This window comes from Euprymna scolopes, chromosome 2, assembly GCF_053919585.1.
Source record: "Euprymna scolopes isolate OS-2025 chromosome 2, ASM5391958v1, whole genome shotgun sequence".
Taxonomy (NCBI): domain Eukaryota; kingdom Metazoa; phylum Mollusca; class Cephalopoda; order Sepiida; family Sepiolidae; genus Euprymna; species Euprymna scolopes.
Genome location: NC_136483.1, coordinates 158,665,599 through 158,679,104, shown reverse-complemented (window position 1 = coordinate 158,679,104; position 13,506 = coordinate 158,665,599). Strand labels below are relative to the sequence as shown.

The following is a 13,506-nucleotide window of genomic DNA, read 5'->3' as shown; positions in this document are numbered from 1 at the left end:
ATGGGAAGATCGGGAAAACGAAAAACAGAGAAAAGATACATGAAAAAAAGACAAAAAAAAAAAAATCAAAAGAAACGATGTTATAATTGCAGAAGAACATGAAATAAAACGGAATTGAAGTATGATAATTTTTATTTTAATGAAAGAAAATGTAAAGTTTTTTTGTTTTGTTTTTATTTTTAACCAACGTAAAAGTAAGCATGGTGCGTTTCACCTAAATAGCAGTCCAGTTTTTTATGAAAACCCAACCTGGTGTTCGTCCGTAATTGTCTCCTGTGAACGGTCATGGACGGTGTAAATGGGTGACGGTGGAAGCATGAATTTATTAGAGAGAGAAGACTTTACTACTTCCATTGATCGTAACCAGTTTTGGCAGTGAACTCTCACCAGATATAATACAGGAAGCTCCGATCAGCTAGGTAGTGGATAGGTAATATGTCTATAACACACCTCAGATATCGTGATGCAGTTTGTGCATAGTACATCTGCATAAAATGTCTAGATTTTCAATCCTATTAAGGTCAAATTTGGAGGGGAAAAAATGAGTTCATTTTATTTATATAGAGATTACAAAAAATGACTTAAATTTAATTAAACAAAAAAATGTTTGTTTTTTTTGTTTACTAATGTATTATCAATTATCAAGGATAAAAACCACTTGAGGATAAGACGTAATGAGATAAATAGATTGACAGTTGTTGAAAAAGAGGAGTGGAATGGACAAAATTTAATGATTGTGAGAATGATTCATAAAAGAAAACATTGGATGGTTTTTTTTTTTTTTGATTTGTAAATGAAACACGAATACACTTTTTTAAACATACCATTCCCATGAATACCATAGCTCCCACAGTTGTTCTCGAAGTCACGGATGCAAATGTTGTCATCATGGCAACAAGAATCTCACTGTCGCGGGATTGAGATACATCAGTTACGACTGGTTGTCGTGGAATCTGTGAAAAAAATATTACCAATTTTACATGAATTACAAAAAAACTGTTAAGTGAATGCTGAAATGATTGACAAAAAAAAAAAAAAATGAAACCTGACTTTTTTCTATAATTTTATTACAAAATAAAACAATTTTTCCTTTCAAACGAAATGTAACAAATGTCTTTAGTTAAATATAATTTAATTTATATACAGCATAATCATGTTGACACACTGGTTCTCATCAGATCACCGGAACCTGGTTAGTACCACATGGGTGACCATTTTGGAATTCTAGCCGTATGTGCTCTCCGCTAGGTGTGTCAGAAATTTTGTGAAAAATAGTGAATAATTCCACCCCATCTTTCCAAGCTTATAACTACTCAAAAAATGTAATTCAAGCCCTAATTTTTTTTTTTTCAATTAAAGGAGCAAGGACCAAGGTTTCATTAAAAAAACAAACAAAAAAACAAACATGTTTTTTTAAAAAGGTTTTAAACTTCGGACTTTATAGGTAAATTTCTAAAAAATACTACTTTTGCTTTTGTTTTAAAATTGAATATATTATTTATTGACCTTTTCTCTTCAATTTGTGATATAAACACTTTGGTGAGTAAATTATTTACTTTTTAATAGACACTTGAAAATGGGGGGTCGTGAATTAAAAAAAAAACGTTTGTCTAAAATATATTCAGTTTATTGGAAAGAGCATAAAATTTCACATTGACCCTGAAAATATCGTAAAAATAGAATCAATAGAAAAATTTTGATAGATTTTTAAAGTTTAAAAATTGAAAAATATTGAGTTCGTAAAATTCATTACTGTTTTTTAAAAAATAACATATTTCTATTACTTTTAAAACAACTTTAATAGTTTATTTTGGAAGTATAATCCATAAAGAAAATAACAACCCACTTTTAAAAGAGAAATTACAAGTTTTTTATATTTTATTTGCAGTTTTTTGTTAGGAGTGTCAAAAATTCCTACAAAAATTCTGATACACCTAGCTCTCTGCTTCTCAGCATTTGTTTCCAGTTGTCCTGTACATACACTTCACTTGCCACTGATATTTAACAATGTTGACTAAGGAGAGGTGTGGTTGAAGATTGCGCACCTCCTGAAAAATTTCATGCGCAGGCACCCCTTCGTGGGTATCCATAGTCTATCAAAGACTGAAGGAGGCTGATATATAAATAATTTATTTGATACAACTGTTAAACATGTAATAACATTAAATGCATCACTCGTTATGCAGCCATCTTGTGGTCACCACACGAATCCAAACAAGATGGCAAGGCTAAGGATTTGTTTCATTTTACTTCAGTCAAAATTCTCAGAAATCAAAGAACCCTCTTCCAGGGACTAACACTTTATCTCTATATGACATACATCGAAAAAAATGAAAAAAAGGCAAAAATGAAAAAAAAAAGGAAAAAAAAAAAAAGGAAAAAAAGGGAAAAAAGGGTCAATATTTACCCCAGAGCCGCCCTCTGCAAGATAATGTTGTTTCTTCATTGGGAACAAGAAACGTTGCATCAAAGCCGTTGGTCCAAACGAGAATCGGAATTCAATGTCTTCACGAAATTCGGCACACAAATTGCGGCAGTCAAGTCGGTAGGTAAGCTCAAAATCTCTTTTTGGTATTGAACTGTACTGGGCTTTGCTGGCCTCATTTAGCAAGGAGGATAAACGTTCTGATTGCACATACAAAAAAACAAAAACAAATAAGAAATATTAAAACAAACAATGAAACATATGAACATTTGAAGAGACATAACATTCAAATTACAAAATTGACTTGATTAATAAAAGATCTTTACTAGAATCCTTAGGTTTAAATACTTTACTAGAAAGAATAAGAAAGGGTAAGGGGATTTAATTGAGATATCATTATACTATACGGAAAATAAGTATTTAATCTGCTAATTTTTTAAATTTTGCCACGTCATGAAAATAACAACCTACAAATCTTAAGGATTTTAGGAGGATCTGCAAAGAGGAGTGAGACTTTTTAAGCTCTTTAATTAATTCATTAATAATTACTAGTAAGACTTGTGGAAATTCCATGGAATGAGAAATATATTTAATCAGCAAATGTTTTTATAAAGCTGAGAGAAGTGAGAGAGAGAAGTGAGAGAGAGAGAGAAGTGAGAGAGAAAGAGAAGTGAGAGAGAAAGAGAAGTGAGAGAAGTGAGAGAGAGAGAGAAGTGAGAGAGAGAGAGAAGTGAGAGAGAGAGAGAAGTGAGAGAGAGAGAGAAGTGAGAGAGAGAGAGAGAAGTGAGAGAGAGAGAGAGAAGTGAGAGAGAGAGAGAGAAGTGAGAGAGAGAGAGAGAAGTGAGAGAGAGAGAGAGAGAGAAGTGAGAGAGAGAGAGAAGTGAGAGAGAGAGAGAGAAGTGAGAGAGAGAAGTGAGAGAGAGAGAGAGAAGTGAGAGAGAGAGAGAGAAGTGAGAGAGAGAGAGAGAAGTGAGAGAGAGAGAGAGAAGTGAGAGAGAGAGAGAGAGAGAAGTGAGAGAGAGAGAGAAGTGAGAGAGAGAGAGAAGTGAGAGAGAGAAGTGTGAGAGAGAGAGAGAAGTGAGAGAGAGAGAGAGAAGTGAGAGAGAGAGAGAGAAGTGAGAGAGAGAGAGAAGTGAGAGAGAGAGAGAAGTGAGAGAGAGAGAGAGAAGTGAGAGAGAGAGAGAGAAGTGAGAGAGAGAGAGAGAAGTGAGAGAGAGAGAGAGAAGTGAGAGAGAGAGAGAGAAGTGAGAGAGAGAGAGAAGTGAGAGAGAGAGAGAGAAGTGAGAGAGAGAGAGAAGTGAGAGAGAGAGAGAAGTGAGAGAGAGAGAGAAGTGAGAGAGAGAGAGAGAGAAGTGAGAGAGAGAAGTGAGAGAGAGAGAGAGAAGTGAGAGAGAGAGAGAGAAGTGAGAGAGAGAAAAAAGGTTAAAAGAGAAGAAGGAGAGAGAGAGTGTAGAAAGAGAAGATAGATAGAAAGTGAGAGGGTAGAAAGAAAAGTATTTGGATGTTGTTAATGTCTAATCCAGTAGCACTTGTTCATTGTATTAAACATAATAATCGGAGCTGTAATTAGTATAATTAATATTGTCATATATATTTAGATAGTTAAAATGCAATATAGTCAGAAAATTGATTGTAGGAGACAAAAATAAAATTACACATTTATAAAGTGTGATTTATAATTACACAGTAGAAAGACATTTAAGTACATACTCAAAAGAATACCGGATGTAACCTGAGTGCAATGATAACATCTAAATATTTTCAGACAATATTTATCAAATCTGACAAGTATTCAAAAACTTAGCAAATTTTTTTTAATTTGTAAAATAAATTTATGCAAAGACATGTTGCCTGGGATGCAATGAACTAATTTGAACTTTTAATTTTGTTTTTGTTTCTTCATTTTGACACTAAGGTAGACAACTCTTATATTTTTTAAGTTAAAATGAATTATTCCCCTTTATTAATTTTTACTCGATAGGATACACAATTCTGATTTTTGGATACCTAAGGTTAGACAAGCTGTTAAAAATGTCCTTGCCAGTTGTATAGTCTATAGACAATATAATTCATTGGCTTTTCACTATTCAAAAATGACAAACCTACCAAAACAGTGAATCTCGTTAGACCCTTCTTGCATACAGGTATATTGTGTTAGCTTTTCTAAGGTTTTTTTAATCAATACGGTGTACCCTCACACATATTCGGATAATGTCATATCCTTCGTCGCTAGATGTGAATTGGCAAGAAAGGTATTTCTTTCTAATGAATTTAGAGGAAATATCAATACTTGTAGTATCAAACGCCATACTATTCCCATGTATTCTGCATAGTTTGGTGCTATATGGGAGAGGTTAATTAAAACGGTTAAAAATTGTTTACTTAAAGTAATCGGACATAACAGGTTGGATTATTTTCAACTACTGTTTTGTCAGATATACAGAAGTCTGTCAATGATAGACCCCTAACATATCGTTGTTCTGAAGACCCCTGTTTGGAACTTATTGCCTCTAGTGCATTTATCCATTCTTCTGAAAAAACAGTATCTTTGAATTTTGAAGAAGACCCTTTTTTGAAAGTTCTTCCAAGTAGAACTGAGCTTATCGAAAGTTTAAGATATAGGGAATCTCTCTTAAATAAATTCAAATTGTTATGGTATGAACAGTATTTGTTGAGCTTGCACGAATTATCTAATGATTTACATCAAGCTGAGTTTAGGAACAAGATTAAAGTTGATGATATTGTTTTGATTAAACGTTTTGTTAAGACTAGAACTTATTGGAATCTGGGTAGAGTAGTTAAACTTACTCATGGTTTTGATGGATTGATCTAGTCTGCCTTAATCAAGAAGAGAGATACGTATCAAGAACATTCAATAAAGCATTTATTTCCTATTGAATTTCCATATCACATTCATTTCAAGTAAAACCGAAGGAAAATGATATGATCAGTGAAACGAATGGTGAAAGTTCTACAGGCATAAATAGAGAATCTCAGTCTAATTCTATTAGAATTTGATCTATAAAGGATAGCCATTCTGATTTTGTTTGGTATTTGTTGTGGCAGTTCTTTTTTTGTTCAGGAGAGTGTCAGAATTAAATTTTTCATCTATCCTTCTTTCTTTAACCCACCCCTCTATACAAGTAGTTGTAGACTGTTACTGATAGTACGTGACTGTTTCTTTGTTAACGACTGGTCGAGTGATTTTTTGCTTGCCGATTTAAGCAAAAATGGAAGTGAAAAAAGGGAGTTGCTGCTTTCGCCTTTGGTAGTAAAAGGTCGTTGTTTGAAAATGTCGGACCTGGATGTAGTAACCGATCGTGGCAAGACATCAGGAGGTTCTGGATGAAGGTCCTACGTTGTCAGTTTAATTTTCATCTAGGTGACGAAAATGAAGAGAAAAATGCTGGTTGAGTTAAGACAGAAAAGTTTTAAAAAATCTAGTCAAAAGTCTTGTCTAGAGGAAAAGAAATAAGTGCATATGTTAAACCTCAAACGAGTGGAAAAGGTGACGGTGCAAACAACAATAATTTGCTTGTTCCTCAGGAAATATTCGAAGTGAAACGGAACGTGTATAATCTTCAATGGTGCAGCAAGAAGAAAGAGCTTTCTCTAATAAGAAAAAAGTTTTCGTTAGACTAAGCTGTCGAAGCTACATCAGGTCAAGTAATGTTTTTTTTTCCAAGTAAAAGCCGACAAATATGAGTAAAAGAAAGTTGAAGATGCAGATTTATTTGATAAAAGAAAATCCAACGAGACTTTTTTATTTTTATGCTATCTCCAGCAGGAATGATAATTCTTCTTTCTAAAAAAATTCTGTATAAATTATCCTTGCTTCTAAAAAAAATAAAAGAACTATTCTTACCTCAAAGTTTTGCTTCTTTCTTAATCTTTTCTTATCTTGTAATTCTATTCTTTCTCTCTCCTGAACAGTTACTAGAACCTTCAAGGTTCGCCAAAAGGGGACATTTTTTTGGCAGTCAAAATACAGTATTTTATACGGTTAAAAGGTGAACTTCAGACTTTGTTATTATTTTTTCTCCCTCCCATTTCAATTTATTTTTCCCCTCTTTAAATAAAAGTTTATAATCATTTCAAGTGGTTTTTACTTCTTTTTTCTTGTCTTACTTATAAATGGTTATATGGAATTGGTTTTTACAGGTTCTCGTATTTAAATACATCTAATTTGGCTGTTACCAAGTTAAATTCAGACAGATACTAATGAACCCTTGTCCTATTACTGAGAAATATAGGGAAGGGAGATAATTTGAATGAGACAAAAGCCCCCTTTTGTCTTGCATTCCACTGTTTTGTGATATCTGTTGGTATTTATTGACAGATACCACACAGATAAGATGTGATATAAGGTCGTTTTAATGTTAGCAGATCTAATGCCCTCTAAGGGTCAGGGTCATTTACAAAATGCTGTATGGATTCCAGAGTCCGAGAAAAATGCACCTAAAAATAGGTCAGAAGTTACATCATCCGAAATGTGAAAATAAGATGAAAATATTAGTATGACACCTCTACCTCACACTCCCTTTTCACCTCCATTACTCTACATCAAATAACAGCTGATGAGTTTGATAATGATTTCAAAATTGGAAGAAATGAACTTGAAGAAATGTTGTGAAAATAACAGCCAAAATTAAGAATAATAGTTCGAATAATTGAAATTATCAATCCCCATCTCAAATAATCTGAAACATCAATATTTTTCACGAAATATTTTCTTTTATCCACCAATAAATCATCAAATTACACTTTTCAAGAATATTTTTCAAACATTCAAAAGTACATTAAAAAAAAAAAACACATTTTGAAATTAAAATTTATTTGTAAATTTAATTTTTTTTGTATCGTAAGATTTGAAAAATTGTCAAATTTATAAAATAACTTCATGTTTAGAGCAAGCAATGCAACAAATAAAAGTAAAAAACATGTAAAAATGGTAGGAAAAAACATGTTTAGTTCCATGGATATCATATTTAGTCAGCAGATACCAAAGAAAAGAAAGAAATGTAAAGAAAATCTTTATTATGGTTTAAATGTGGATATATATCATGTTCGTGTGTATACTCAATGCATTTGCTTTTATCACGAAAGCAGTTGGTAATAGTCAGCTAACGTACTTTCTAAATTGCGGTGTGTCTGCTACCTGAAGTGGTAACAAGGCAAATCAGTTCCTTCGCTTTTTTTCTTTCACACCTATATCTCCTCTGTGCAGGTACTCGTTTTTATTGCGTTTTTTTTTTTTTTCTGATCTTTTTTCATTAAATAATCATTGAAAAATTTTTTTGGTCTTATTTTAATTATGAATTATTGAAATTATTATGTTTTTTTTTTAAGAATTATTGAAAACACTTTACTTAGTTTTTTTTTAAAATTACTGAAAACATGTTTAAAAATATTACTTAAGAATTATTGAAATTAGTTTTATTTATAAGTTACTTTTATAATTTTGTTATTAAAAGTGTAAATAAAGACTAATTATGTTATTTTTATCTTCTTATAATTTTGTTAATTATTTTATTGTATATTTTTTAATATTTGTCCTTTTCTTATATTTTATTTCAATAAATCGCTTCACAATAGAAATACTGAAGAACAATAAAAGTGAAGGAACTGATTTGCCCTGTCACTGCTTCCGGTAGCACTATGCCAGAAATTAGGAAGTTTCTTAGCTGACTATAACCAAGACATTTTATGCTTCATCTATGTAGTATACAATATCAAACGTTTTTGTAATTTATAAAACAGAAAAACTTTTTTTAAATTGAATACAAGCTCAAAACTCAAACAATTCATTGTATATAATTAACAGCCACTATGTGACCATCACAATCTCTGTTCAATCTTGAGAAATAATGGATAATCCTTGTAAGGGTAGCTGTTTGTGCAAAGGTTGCACAATGCATAACCACACCTCTCCTGAGTCAGCACTGCTTCATTACAGTGGCAAGGGGAAGTACACAATGACTGGAAACAATGCCACGATAAACGGAGAGCACATACAACATCCAGTATTTCTAAATGGTCACCCATTTTGTACTGACCAGGATCAATATCACTCAACTTCAGTGAGCTAATGGGAACTGGTGTGATTATGCTGTGTGTGTAGGATGTAAATAATGTGTGTATGCATATTAAATATATATGTGTATATATATATATATATATATATATATATATATATATATATATATATATATATATAATGTGCATGCACACATGCAGAAATAATCGTAACAAACCAACTGAGATGGTCAGGACATGTCACGCGCATGTCAGACAACAGACTGCCAAAAGCAGTTTTCTTTGGTGAGCTCAAAGAAGATACACGAACCCTGGGCACATCGAAACTGCGCTATAAAGACATGTTCAAGAGACATTTGAAAAACACAAACCAACTCAACGACTGGAGAAGAAAAGCTGAAGATCGGAAAGTTTGGAAAAATGTGATATCAGGCGCAGCCGATGCCATTAGAGATCAAAGCATTGCTGCTTGGGAAGCAAAAAAAGCGCGACTACGGGTGCCACTACCCGGATTTCCTGCAATCAGGTGTCACATCTGCGGCTGGGGTTTCAGAGCTCCGATCGGACTCACATCGCACCTTCGACACGGACACTAACCGACCTCCGAAATCGACGGACTGCCCGAGATATATATATATATATATATATATATATATATATATATATAAAAAGGAACACACCAAGTAATGTGTTCATCAACGTTTCGCTTTTATTTTGAGACTTCCTCTGGATGAATTTAATTAAAACCAAATATCAGTACAAATATTTGAAAATATATTTTTGATGTGATGAAATGTGTGACCCTGTTCCATTTCAGGAATGAAAAAAGTCGTTGGAAATTTTTTAAAAAAAAGTGGGGGGTGCATAGTAAGATCTTTTTTTTTTAACTTTACTTAATCTCCTTCACAATGCTACCCCCACCTTTGAATTTTCAATGACTTTTTCAGTTCCTGAAATGGAATAGGGTCATATATTTCATCACATTAAAAATATATTTTTAAAGATTTGTACTGGTGTTTTGTTTTCTTAATTTCATTCATCCAAAGGAAGTCTCGAAATAAAGACGAAACAATGAACACATAACTTGGTTTGTTCCTTTTTTTTTTTTATTTCTCTATTTCGTCGGAATACTATTTCCATTATTCTCATCATATATGACTTAAAATAAACACTGCCTTGAAACAGCTGTAAACCACTATAATCGCCATGTGCATTTTCTTTACTTGAAAATGATAAAAATGATGAACATATATACAGACAAAATTAGAAGATAACTAAAGCAGCAAACGTTGTGCAATCGACTTAGTTAAAAACATATTTAATTTTAAAAAGGAAGCACAAGATAAGTGGATAGTCCTTAATCCGGAGTTTCGAAGGAATACTCTCCTTCTCATTAGAGGGCAGGAATTAGCAAAATGCGGGATTGGATTTTACATGCAAAAGTATTTAGTGAAACTACAAGTAAGTCACAGATCTTACTTGGTTAAAAAAAGAGTGAGGTAAGGGGAGTAGGAGGTAAAAGAAAAATGATAAAAAGATTTCACATGAATGGATAGTCCGGTGAAGGGTAAAAAAATCCAAGAATAGTAAAATCCAAACACGGTAGAATTAAAAATTTCCAATCCGACAGGTAAGTTCCAAATGGTCCAAAATGATCCAAAAGGCGGAATTCCTTGGAAAAAATCACAAATGTTATAAGCTCTATTTCCTTTTCGGTTTTATTGAGCTTTTACATCTGGTTGAGATTACTTGTAAATATTAACTCTTTAATATTTATAATATATTTTAAGTTTACCATTTTGATTAACTTGGTAAACTTATTGTAATTTTTATTTCTTTATATATATATATATATATATATATATATATATATATATATATATATATATATATATATTTTTTTTTACAAAGGCATCACCACATTATCAAGGCCCAGAGGCCACTCAAGGATAAGGGTTAAAGAGTGTACAGTAGAAGTTGGTCAATATAGTAATCATTAGTAATGAAAATTTGGTAAATTTAATAACTTATATGGAACGGCTCATCAAGAACTTATTTACCTTAGACTTGAACACAACCATATTGTAGTCAGCCGGAAAGCAGGAAAACGGAAGACAATTCCACAGGCGTGCAGTTCTAAGAAAGAAGCTTTGTTCATGGAATCTATGTTTAGGTTTAGGCACAGATAAAGAGTGGGGGAAATTATTGATAGTGTTTACAGCTAGACGAGTGTTTCTTGTGAAAGTTTGGCGAGGGGGGACCATAGATTGAAGCTCAGTTGAACACTTTCCATGAAAATAACGATACATCAGAGACAAACTCGCAACATCTCTTCTGTGAGATAGAGGTTGTAAGGAGGAGAAAAGGACATCTCCTACGAGGCTACGAAGTCTATTTTGAACTCTATCAAGGCAGGACAAGTCCTTTCTAGCAGCTCCTGCCCAGATGTGGCAACAGTATTCCATCCTTGGACGTACCTGGCTCTTATATAGATAGAGAATAGCATCAGCAGTGAGATATCTACTGGATCGATAGAAAGATCCCACCATTTTTCCAGCGGCCTTGGCAACAGATTTGATATACGTGTTCCATTTAAGATCAGGAGTAATGGTCAAGCCCAGAAGCTTGTCAAAACTTGAGGCCTCCTGAAGACGAGAGCCATTCATTTCAATTGATGACAAATGTGGATTAAAATGTTGATGATGTAAAGAGAGAAGCTTGGTTTTAGATGCATTAAAAGTAACCAGCCACTCCTTTCCCCATTGTACTACATGCTCAAGATCAGAGGAGAGAGAATTGGAGAGTACTTGCTCGTTTACTGTCTTAGATGTGGTACCATAAATGGTAGTGTCGTCAGCATAAATGTCTACAAATGATGTAAGGATATGATTTGGAAGATCATTAATGTAGATCAGGAAAAGAGTTGGGCCCAGGATGGATCCCTGAGGGACACCGGCATTAATACTGTGAGCTTCTGATTTTTGCCCCTCAACTACTACTCTTATGAACCTATCAGAAAGAAATGATTTAATAATTGAGAAGACTTTTCCAGCTATACCATAGCTAGCGATCTTATGAAGTAAACCTTTATGCCATACCCTATCAAAGGCTTTAGATATGTCAAGAGCAATTGCCCTAGAAAGATTGCCACCGTCGAGAGATTTGCTAATCCTATGCGATATAACTGTAAGGACATCTGCTGTAGATCTAGCAGAACGGAAACCATATTGAGTGTCACTAAGAAGGTTATTTTTGTTGAGATGCTTGATTACTTCTGTATTTAACACAGATTCTAGCAACTTACTCATGACGCACAGGAGACTTATTGGCCTGTACTGAGAGGGGGATGAGCGATCACCTGAATTCTTAAATACAGGGCATACTGATGAGATTTTCCAGGGAGATGGGAAACTATTCTCCTTAAGACAACGTTTAAACAGTTTTGTAAGTATGGGCGCTAGTTCAGGTTGAAGTTTTTTGAGTACTATAATTGGAATACCATCAGGGCCAGTTGCTTTACTGGAATCAAGGTTTTTGATTAGCTTGGCAACATCACGTACAGATATACGTATATCACATAGCGTGTTTTCTGATACAGGAGGAAATATTGGGGGTTGGCGGTCTTGGTCGCAAAGGGTAGAATTAGCTGCAAAGTTCTTGACAAAGAGTTTGGCTTTGTCTGATGCTGACGAGATTACCTCAGGTCCATTGATAATAGTTGGGATGGAGCACACGCTTCTGTTCAGGATTCTGTTTGCTATTTGCCAAAACTGGTGGGAACCAAGCCGCTGCTCAGCTACTTTGGACTTAACAGATTGAGCATACAACTCTCTTGCGTTCCTTATTACTTTCTTACAATGGTTGCTGGCAGTCCTGAAAACGGCTTTAGTTTCCATACATCTATTACGTTTGAAGCAGTGGAAAAAGTGATTTCTGTGCGCAATGGCAGCAGCACATTCTGGAGAGAACCATGGCTGGCTGTTAGGTTTTTGCTGAAACTTTTTAGAGGGTATGAAATGGTCAATACCTACAATTAACAATAATAGATGCAACAATTCCATGATGATTTTACTAGCGTTTGTTTGGAACAATGCAAGATAGATAAAAAATATTTCATACAAAATAATGAAAAAAAAAGCCAAAATTGAAAAACTTTAAGAACGTAACACTTTCCATGCTATTCAATACATTCCCAGTGGCAAAATGTTAATTTTCTTTCTTTTATTATTCAAAGGCAAGTTAATTATTAAATGTAAACAAAATCAAAGAATCTACTAGTTCATCTATCTACTACATGTAGGAAGTAAACGTTTTTTTCTCTATTTTTCTTGTATGTCTTGGCTTTGTTAGCACCTCATATTCAATTGCTCTAAACATTGCAACAAAAAATATCACTATTAGCTCAATAAAAATACTATTTTACCTTGACAATGTGCTGAATAATATGAAATATCACAGGCTCTCAAGTTTGTTTGCTATTTAAAGGATAATCTCCATCAACAATAATATGTCTTCCACATGATATTTACCCCAATTGAGTTGAGCCAGTTCATTTCTTGGCTTGCACTATAATCCAAACTATGACAGCTCATGCAAGGTGACCTTGAGCAAGGTTGCACAAAACGGCTAGCCTATTATTCCACTAAGTCCTCATTAATGGTTGTTGCACAGGTCTTCAGATATGCTTGCACTACCCAAGCAGAGAGGCAGGGAGGATCATATCGCCTGAACTAAGACAGATGGCAAAGACTTCAGGTTGAGGTGTTGGCGAACTGATCGTTGGCAACAACATTTCAAACGAAATCATTGTCAAAGACCTCAACTTAAACTGATCGACTACCCTTATTGGCTATGTCTCACAGACACAGAAGAGAATCGACCAGACGATGGGCGAGTAAACACGCTTCTCCGTCAATATCGAAATCTCTACACGGATTGTCAGAGGCATGCAAAGGCAAATCTAAGTCTTTACTCAATGATCAACCTGTGCCACACCTTACCTGCATGATTTGACTTGGTGACATTCACGCAGGATGGGTTGAGCA

At 33.9% G+C, this 13,506-nt stretch overlaps 1 protein-coding gene across 2 annotated transcripts in view; it reads right to left on the bottom strand.

Annotated features, from left to right (window-relative positions):
• The window catches only part of LOC145297816 (mitofusin-2-like), a 130,224-nt gene that overhangs the window by 21,424 nt on the left and 95,294 nt on the right, over window positions 1-13,506 (bottom strand). For both annotated transcript variants that reach the window (XM_080144141.1, XM_080144132.1), the window contains exons 13-14: window positions 2,408-2,625; window positions 825-953 (exon numbers count right to left, since the gene is read on the bottom strand). In XM_080144141.1, coding sequence (XP_080000267.1) covers window positions 825-953; window positions 2,408-2,625 — 347 coding nt within the window. The remainder of the gene's footprint in view (window positions 1-824; window positions 954-2,407; window positions 2,626-13,506) is intronic.